The following is a 9191-nucleotide window of genomic DNA, read 5'->3' as shown; positions in this document are numbered from 1 at the left end:
CCAGGCTGGTGTGCTGCTCCATCGCCAGGGGGCGCCTCTCCCCTCTGACTGTGCTGTAGGTGTCTGAGTTGGATTCAGTTTTTCTTTATTTAATTTACATCTTTACTGCGAAACCTCTCTCACGTGTGACTTCACCAGCTGGCACTATGTATGTTTAGTATTTTTTCATTTATTTATTTATTATCACTCTCCGACACTTTATGTGGACCCCTGATGGCGTCTAAGCTGATAAATAAACATTGATAATTATCAAATGTGAAATGAAAGAACGATGAGAGCCCACTGTAGCCGGACAAAGGCTCGATTAAAGCCTCATAAAGAGGGGATCACAGAGATAAAATGGTGTGAACAGAGCGTTTCAGCTCCTTGACTCCTCCTGCCTGGAGGAGGAGGAGGAGGCGGGACTCGGTGCACCTAAACAGACGGAGGGCTCTTGCTTTGCTCTCAGTGTGTCAGTTCTGCATCACCAGAGGAGTCATCCGCACAGCTGTAGCAGCTCTGCCGGCCAACATAAACACTGCGGAGGGAGAACCGTTTCTCCAGCCTGTCTCGGACCGTCCAGCCTTTGTTGCCGTCAGACAGCTGAGTACTGCGGGAGGACGAATCTGCAGAGCCCGATCCGTCGGCGGCGGAAGGGACGTGATATGAACCCCTCATCGGCTTCACGGCAGCGCAGCTAGACAGCCCCGTTTGCGGGGGGATCGAGAGGACATTTTTACCTTTAACCTGCAGCCGAAGGCCCGACAAAAGCGACAGAACCTGCAGCCATGCCCGGGTTTGATTACAAGTTCCTGGAGAAGCCAAAGAGACGCTTCCAGTGTCCGCTCTGCAGCAAAGCGATGCGGGAGCCCGTCCAAGTGTCCACCTGTGGACACCGCTTCTGTGACACCTGCCTGCAAGAATTTCTGAGGTATGCTGTGTGTTTGTGTGCACAGGGATCCACCTCTTTGCAGGCGACACCGGAAATTACTGGCGTAGTTTCGGTCGAGCAGCAGTAAATAAAAGCAAAGGTGTGCCCTGCTCACCTTTCTTCCGTCTTGCCTGGGTCTGCATTAATGTTGGTCTATTGTGTAGCTGCTGCCCAGAGCAATAACACAATATGAGGCCTGGTAAACAATGCCTGGCTTTAACCCTCCTTCTCTTGATGTCAGGTGTGTTTTTTCTCTCTCTGCATGTGCAGCTTTAGCCTGGAATAATATTTCATCATTGTTAATTATCGCTTAGACTCATAAATGTGCAGATTTTTTTTTTTCTCCGAGTGTAATCTTTATGTTAAAGTTTGGGGGTTTTCCCCCCTTTTACATTAATTTTTCATGCTGTGGTGATTGTGGCCTGCAGAGGGCCCCTGCCTCCCCATACTGTCTGTGTTTCTGGGCTGGGGTGGATGAGTCTGCGTGGGTTGTGTATGTGTGTGTTTGAGTATGTTCTTGAGTCCAGGATTAGACAGTGGTTCATTGGTCGGGGGCATCTGGGGGCCGCTGAGGGACCTTTCGCTCAGAGGTCAGCAGGATGGCAGACCTCCTCACCTTTTAATCTGTTCAACACTGGACTCAGTGTTAAGATCCCTACAAACAGAGTCTTTGTTTTGTTCCTTTCAAAGATGGCCCTGTTGCTAATTATCCCACTACACCTACAGGACTCTCAAGCAATACACAGAATCCCCCAACAGCTTACCTGCAGATCACACACACACCTGCATCAGGAGCTTCTTCTCCAGCCTGATTGGCTGCAGTGTCACCATGTAAAGTAGTAGATGAGTTCAGATTGTCGACTTCTGATTTGTGTTTATGTGATGTTTAGTTGCATTAAAATGTGTGCAGAAAAGCACTAATGGCCCTAAAAGCCACATCACAAAGATTTAAAACGGGAAACAAACAGGTTAACAAATTTAGTTAATACTTAATTATTTTTTTTATAAACTGAAAAAAATTATTTTAAAGGTTAAAATTAACCTTGAAATATTTTGGTGCACTGATAAGTAAAATTTGTAGTTGATGATGATGATGATAGGGAAAAATCTAATTTTTGACCAAAATATCTGTTTTTAAATGGTTTAAAATTTCCTGCTTTTCTTTGTGTTAACTCATTTTACCTTAACTCCATTTGTGTTGTTTCCCTGTTGGTTGTGGACTTTGAGACACTGAGAACTTTTTGTTTGTTTGTTTTTTGAACAGAGAGTAGCCGATTAAATAAAAGATCTGATCTGTGTATTACAGTTGCGTTGCCCTCCACACTAGAAGGTCTAAAGACTTGATTGTGGGAGTTGTCATTCATAAGCTTGGCTTTTATTTCCCTTTTTTTTTTTTTTTTTTAAATCTGTACAGTGCGGTCTAAATGTGACTCACACTGTTTTGGAAAAGCTGTCTGATTACCACATTTTTCTTTTCTTTTTTTGAGCAAAAGTGCCGTCAGAACTTGATTCCTCCTCGATTTGAAAATTTGCTGGCGTAATAGATTCAAGTGAATGAAATGGGACTGAAGAACATTTGTAGTGTTTTGTGCTAAACATTTGAATTATTGGAAATATGATCATTAGTTGTTTCATGTGTAGGCTGAAAACTAAATTCACACATCAGATTTGAATAAAAGTAGATCTGGTCTCTTTGTTCAGACTATTGTTTTTATGTTATGGAGTCTGGATGGGATATGGGTGACAGCTGCTGTGAAGTTTCAAATCTGAGCTGCAGTGATTAAATGGAAAGATAAATCGAGAAAGACAAAACACAAAGTTGCTTTTGTTTGAGACACTAAAGACGACTGTCTGCAGTGTCTGATGCTTTGCTATAGTTAAACGTCACATTATAATTGTTCAAATGTAGTTTTATGAGTCATAAAAATGCTGCGGTTTCTTGGTTTGTCATTTTTCCTGTCAAGCTGATCCACAGTTTAACATCAGTTATAAAATCAGCCTTTTAGCTGAGACCAGTCTTCGCTTTTACTTGATGAAACACGAAGACACCCCGAGGGAAACTGGGATAACTTCTCTGTAAGCTCCAGTTGCTTTCAGGAAAGACTGATGTCTTATTTGGTGATCATTCAGTCAGGCTTCCTGTGTCAGAACACATTGACAGCACAGAGGTGGATTGACGCTATGAATATATTAGCTAGTTTGTCGTGAGCTGCTGGTTTGCAGTGTTTTGAGTCATCGGGAAGCCTCCTCTGGATTACTAAACAGCAGTAGATTGCATCTGGTTGAAAAGCAGAAAGAGTGCTGAACAAAGGGAGCGCGGGAGGAACAGTGTTGCTGCTGATCAATGAGTTTGGCCCGACGCTTTGTCTGCCTCATCCCGTCCGCCTCCATGTTCGTCCTCCAGTTTACGCTCTTTTTTTTTTTTTTTTTTTTTTCCTTTAACTCCCACAGACTGACTGAATTTAACTAAAGTTTCTCAACTTGTTAAAGTTTTAAATTGAGTAACATTGTGCCCCTGCGTGGTAGAGATGTCACATAATATGATTCCTCCCTGTACAGTTTACATGACCTACATCAAGTGAGTGGAGAGCCTTACTGGAAGTGCATCTCCTCTTTAACAACACATCCTGAGTAAAGGAGCTAAAATGTGGGTGGTCGTTTTATCAATATTTACTAATGTTCACAGGTCATCTGTTGGCCATTGATCCGTTTATCATTCAATACTTAAAAGTATTTACACCTCTGATCAGTAAACTTAGGTGTTAGACTTTTTTAGCACCCATTGTATACAAGGTTAAAACTCTATTTCCAACTTATTAACAAATATGATCTTACACCAGATAATTAAATCTCTTTATTAATGGCCTAAAAACTGCAGAATAATGTTTATAAACTTCTCCTGATGTCTCCAAATTTGTTACGAGCCACTTAAAACAGCTATTTTCTGAGCTTTTCATGAAGAGAGATGTGTGATAGTGGCACTAAGATGTCTAAATAAACTGTTTCCACATTCAGATTTATAATAATAGAATCACAATGACGTACAAGGTCACACTGTTTCACAGTGGGAACTCTGATCGTGCTTCAAAGGAGATTTCCTGCTTCACTTCCCAGGTAGATTAAAGCGTAAATAAACATCTACGTGAACAGCAAATAGTGTTTTAGCAGCTGACAGGCTTCGTTCTCACCTCTTTAATTAACGAAGTGTGCCAGTCGAGGCCGTCGAGCGTGTGCGCCTTTTGTGAGCACGGTTCAAGTTTATTGAGGCTGACAGTCAGTAGTTAGCTAATGCATTGCCCATTGTGCAACTCAGCTGATCCTGTCTCTGAAGTTATTGAGGGCTATGTCACATCCAGTCCAGGCTTGCTTGGCCAGTATGCCCGCTTTCACATGGACGGCTCTGTCATCATCTCCGGAGACCCACTGCTCTGTCACAATAAGCCACAAGTAAGCAAATGCATGACATTGCTGGAGCGTTAATCATCCTTTCTCACGAAATAATCCCTCAGACTTATTTAGAAATTTATATGGAGCAATATAACTGGGTTATAACACGCTATGTGGTGAGTGATACGTGCTTAATAACCAAATTCCTCATGAGAAGAACGGAGATGATCACAAATGACAGTAATGGCACGAGGACATGCAGAGAGCAACAACTACCAGGGTTAGTGCACCATCTTTGTAATTTTAAGGAAATTGATCCCGATCTGCACCACGATGCGACGCCTTCTTCTGTTAGTCATGCTCCATGTCTCCTCCGAGTTCTGGTTTCACTTTTAGTCCTAATGTGACAGTACTTGTCAGGTGCAAGCTGTAATAAGCGCCGATGTGAGGACATCCTAGGCTGGAGCCTATCCCAGCTGTCACAGGGTGAGATGTGGAGTACACCCTGCGCAGGTCCGTTCATGCTCGCATTCACGCCTAGGGCTAATTGAGCATCAGCAATTAGCCTGTCTTTGGAGTGTGGGAGCAAACCGGAATACCTGGAGAGAGCCAACGCAGGCACAGGGAGACTCCTTCACTCGGGGCAGGATTTGTACCTAGGACATTCTTATTACGAGGCAACAGTGCTAATATGTTATATAAATATTTTGTATTATACCTCCAGGCAGACATAAGCCATGTGTGTTCAGATAGAGTTTTCTATCACCTTTTAAACCATTTATTTTGTTCATAGGACCACGAGGAGGCTAATCCTGTATTTCCACTTCAAAGAATGTCACAGTGGAGTGAAACGTCCCTGAGAGGCACTCAAGGAAACACATGAAGCGTTGTGGCTCTACTGTGTCTGAGCAGCCTCTGTTAGCATGTGATGCTAATGGCCTGTGTTTCCGCTTTGGGAGGAATGTGCAGCAGCAGCAGTCTTGGAGGTTTCCCCCCCTCCAACACACACTCTTCTAAAGGGAGAGTCATGGGGTAAAAGCAGCCCTGCCCTGCAGCTTTAACACACTCTGCAATCAAATAGAAGTCACATGCCTCAGTTGCTCGGTGTCTACTGACCAGGGCAGACTTTGTTTTAGCCACACTGAGGCTCTAATAAAGGACAATAAACACTTAATAGTTGGGCTTATGATCGAGCCACACATGCCAGGCCTCACGGCTCGGCAGTGCCGGGACTCCTGAGCCAGAGTAAAGCCTCACAGTGTAACTGTGGGGCCTCTGTGGGGATGATGCAGTGCAGCGCCACGGCCTTGACAGGGGTGTAATTGGTTTGTTCAGCTCGGGAGCATCTCTTCCTACAGGCCCTTCGCGCATTCGTACAGCACAACTGCTGACTTACCCGGAGTCACGAGTGGCTCCAAAGTGGGCTAATGTGAGAATTTTTCACGGCTCGATTATTCACTGTCCGAAAGCCAGGCCAGTGTTTTTCGCAGCAGACCTTGATTCGTTTTAACTTTGACATGTCCTCTGTGTGTAGCACAGCATTTTTCCCCACTCCTCACTGATGTAGGTGATACTCGCTTTTTCAGCTGTGCTCTCCCACGTTTTTTACACTGTGGATGTCCTGATGCACAGCCACAGAACACCTCGTACCTCACTCTCCTTCCTCTAGCATCTGTCTAATCTAATATGTGGGCAGTGTGGTAGTAAAAAAACTGATAAGTCACCTGATTGGAAGTGTTTCCAAGAAGCCAAGTGGACTTATTAAAAGCTTAGCGTGAGCATTTTTGCTTAATAAACTATTTAAATGATTAATGAAACGGCTAAATTGTTGCTATAATGATTGTCTGATTGGCTACTTTTTCAATAAATTAATGAATTGCTCTAACACTACAGTCAACAACTCTTTTATTACTTTGTTAAAAAGCCAAACCCTTTATTTTCAAAACATAAATCTATAATAAAATTACTTTCCTTTGTCTTTATGTGAAAAAAGTAGGCCAGGCCTTCTATATGGAAGTGAGTTATTTGCCAGATGACTTCTTTGTCAGGTGTGGGGAATTCTTTAAGTCGTGGGCGGCACTATGGTACAGTGGTTGCCTCACTGTCACCTCATAGAGTTCCTGGGATCTTTCTGTGTGGAGCTTGTCCAGAATAAGTTTCCTGAAGGTGCTCCGGTTTCCTGCCACAGCCCAAAGACATGCTCGTTAGTTTAATGGGCCATAGGTGTGGATGTGAGTCTCGGATATTCTCATTCGGTTTTTAGTGTGAAAGCTAATTTCCCAAAAAAGTAAACAATTTCTGTGCTGATGAAATTTCCTCATTCAAAGTTGTTTAATCAGTGGTTTATAAAGTTTCTATAAAGACTGTATTTGCTCTTTTACTGAAGCTGGTTTGTTAGGATGTGATTCTAAGACTAGGGATGGATATTGATTAAAATACACCTCACAGGTCTGATTCTTTATCGAGTCCCTCGTTGGTTTTGCATCCACATTCTGAGTGTAACACACGCAGGTTTTATCATCGGAGCCTGAACAGACTGTAGGAACAGAGCAGAAAAACAAAGTTTGCATGTGACTCAGGTGTGTAAAAGCTCCACTTGTTTGAGTTTGACGTCTGTCTTTGTAATGCACAGCTGTCAGAATCACAATGCCAGCATTATTAAGCTTGGAGGCACGATTCAGATGGATTGTGCAATTTTAAACTAGTTCTGGATTTAACCAAAACACTAAACAGGTGTGATCTGAGCTCAGAGCGTTTGGCCTGTTTGGCACACGATGATCTAAATGTGTCCCCCTTTTAACTTTGTGATGAATTCCCTTCTGTCCAAAGGGATGTATAGAGGGGCACTCTGGCTGCAGTGACAGGACGTTTCTTAAAGGGCTTAATGGAGCTGTGTTGTATTAGTGCTCAATGTTGTGTGTAAGTCTGCCACTTGAGGCAGCTGGGTCTTTGTGCCTCAGTGGGTGTCTGTGTCTGAATGGGAGCAGAGCCATGGATGACTGGTGAATGACTGCGTGTTCGCTGCCATTTCCATCCTGCGGTCCTGTCACAGAGACATTCACAGTCCCCCCGCAGGTGTCCCAACACTGCACAGGCTTCCTGGGTCCAGATCCGGAGACTCAACAGTGATCAGCAAGCAGCGCACAGAGAGATGCTGTGTTCAGGCGAGGCCTCCGCTCTACACTTTGGGGTCTGTGAAGGCCTATCAGAGCTGTGCAATCAAGCTGCTGTCAGCTGTTGCACTCGGGGTGATGGAGCTGGAAAGGGTCCCATAAACTTTAACACATCAATGCATAGAAGGAGTCGGAGGATAAAGAGGCGTGCAGAGATAAAACATGGTGCGGGACACTGCAGCTTTTGTCTGGGAAAAGAGCAGTTGGTGCTCTGAATGCCACCTAAATGTACCTGCAGAGTCGAGCAGCAGTCACCAGCTGCTGTGAAGGTGTGACACCCACACCTTTCTAATTCTAGCAGCAATTACTGACAAGGAAGTTAGTCACTGAAAGTCCCTGAGCTCACCACACGGCTGGACTTTGAAATTAATGATTGCATGGAAAGTCACTGATGTTTAAAGTTTAACGTGGACCAAGTTTACAGCCCGAGCAATCGAGTTCAGCTGCAGCGCAACATGAAAGTGGAGATTCTCAACCAGTGTAGTTTGGTTCATTTTGTGCTTTTTGAACTACAGGTGCAGCCACCCGGTGGCTTCACGCATGTTCTTGATTCATAATTGCGTCTGTACGAACCAAGCACCCATTTCTGTTGCAAGCAGTGTTATTTCAGTTTAGCTGCACATAAGCTGAAGATCTAAGTCTGAGAATATAATCCCGAAAAATAAAAGAAAACAACCTCAAATTGCCATGTCTCATGGGTGTAAGGAAATGGATGTTGACATCTAATAGCCCATAATTATCCATGTTTAGACAGGAGAGGATGAAATGATCTGCAGCCAACTTTAATGTTGCTTGTTATAAACAGCAAACAGACAGAATTATTACACAGTCAGATTAAATTTGTTGTTTTTGGGCTGCGACCACAACGGCTTCACGTGACTTTGCTTACATACCACGCAAACCCACTTCTTCCCCCCCACGAAAAGTAGAGGGGGGGAAAAAAAGTGCAGCAGGGAGAACAAAAATACGTTTATGGAAGTCGTTCACTCCTGAGACTGACGGATAGATGTGAGCCGAGGCTGTTTCAGGATAAGACGCTTGTCTCCTGGGAGGAAGCGGAGAGAGGCTTTAGAGATGCAGCTGTGATGATGACATTGCTGAGAGAAAGCGCCCCGGCCAGTTCACACAGCTGCAGAGGCCCTCCAGTAGAGAAAAGATGTCATTATGAGATTCATATTTTGACGGATGTAAAGAAACGAGAGCGTGCGCTCGAGTTCGGATGAAACTCGGAGCCACTTTGGGCTCTTGGGTGGATTTTCTGATGGAGATGTTTCGCATTCAGGTTGTGTCATCTGGATGTGTTTTTTATTTGTTTTTTTTAATAATAATAATTCTTCTCTTCTGAAAGGCCCCTGGAACCGATTATGCGAGCTCAGACAGGAACACATCCTGAATGACTTCGGAGGCTTTCACAGACTTCTCCATAAAGCCAGACTACCTGACCCCACACACTGTGTTTCCACTGCTGTTTGTGGTTTGTGTCAGAATGTTTAGATGAAGGTTAATTTGTGGTTTAGGGAAAGTAAGTCAACTTCCATCCACTTGAATGACTTCAAATCATGGATTCATGTTACCTGATGAAGTGCCGGTATAACAGCCTAAAAATGAAATACAGGTTTGTTGAAATAAAAGCAAATTGCGGCTTATTACAAGTGCAGATTTGGTTCATAGTACTTACAATGAAGAGGTAGTTTGTTACAATATAGGTTTTGTTGCGCAGT

General features: G+C 43.7%; 1 protein-coding gene across 1 annotated transcript in view; it reads left to right on the top strand.

The window, feature by feature from the left end:
• The first annotated feature begins 226 nt into the window (after positions 1-226).
• traf4a (tnf receptor-associated factor 4a) overlaps positions 227-9191 on the top strand; it is a 34381-nt gene continuing 25416 nt past the window's right edge. Inside the window, exon 1 of the mRNA XM_040008622.1 lies at positions 227-910. Within this exon, the coding sequence (XP_039864556.1) occupies positions 768-910 (143 nt within the window). The 5' untranslated portion in view covers positions 227-767. The remainder of the gene's footprint in view (positions 911-9191) is intronic.

The sequence above is a fragment of the Simochromis diagramma genome, unplaced genomic scaffold, assembly GCF_900408965.1.
Source record: "Simochromis diagramma unplaced genomic scaffold, fSimDia1.1 OVJJ01000344.1, whole genome shotgun sequence".
Classification (NCBI taxonomy): Eukaryota; Metazoa; Chordata; class Actinopteri; order Cichliformes; family Cichlidae; genus Simochromis; species Simochromis diagramma.
The sequence above is the reverse complement of the archived record's forward strand: the minus strand, read 5'-3'. Positions and strand labels throughout refer to the sequence as shown.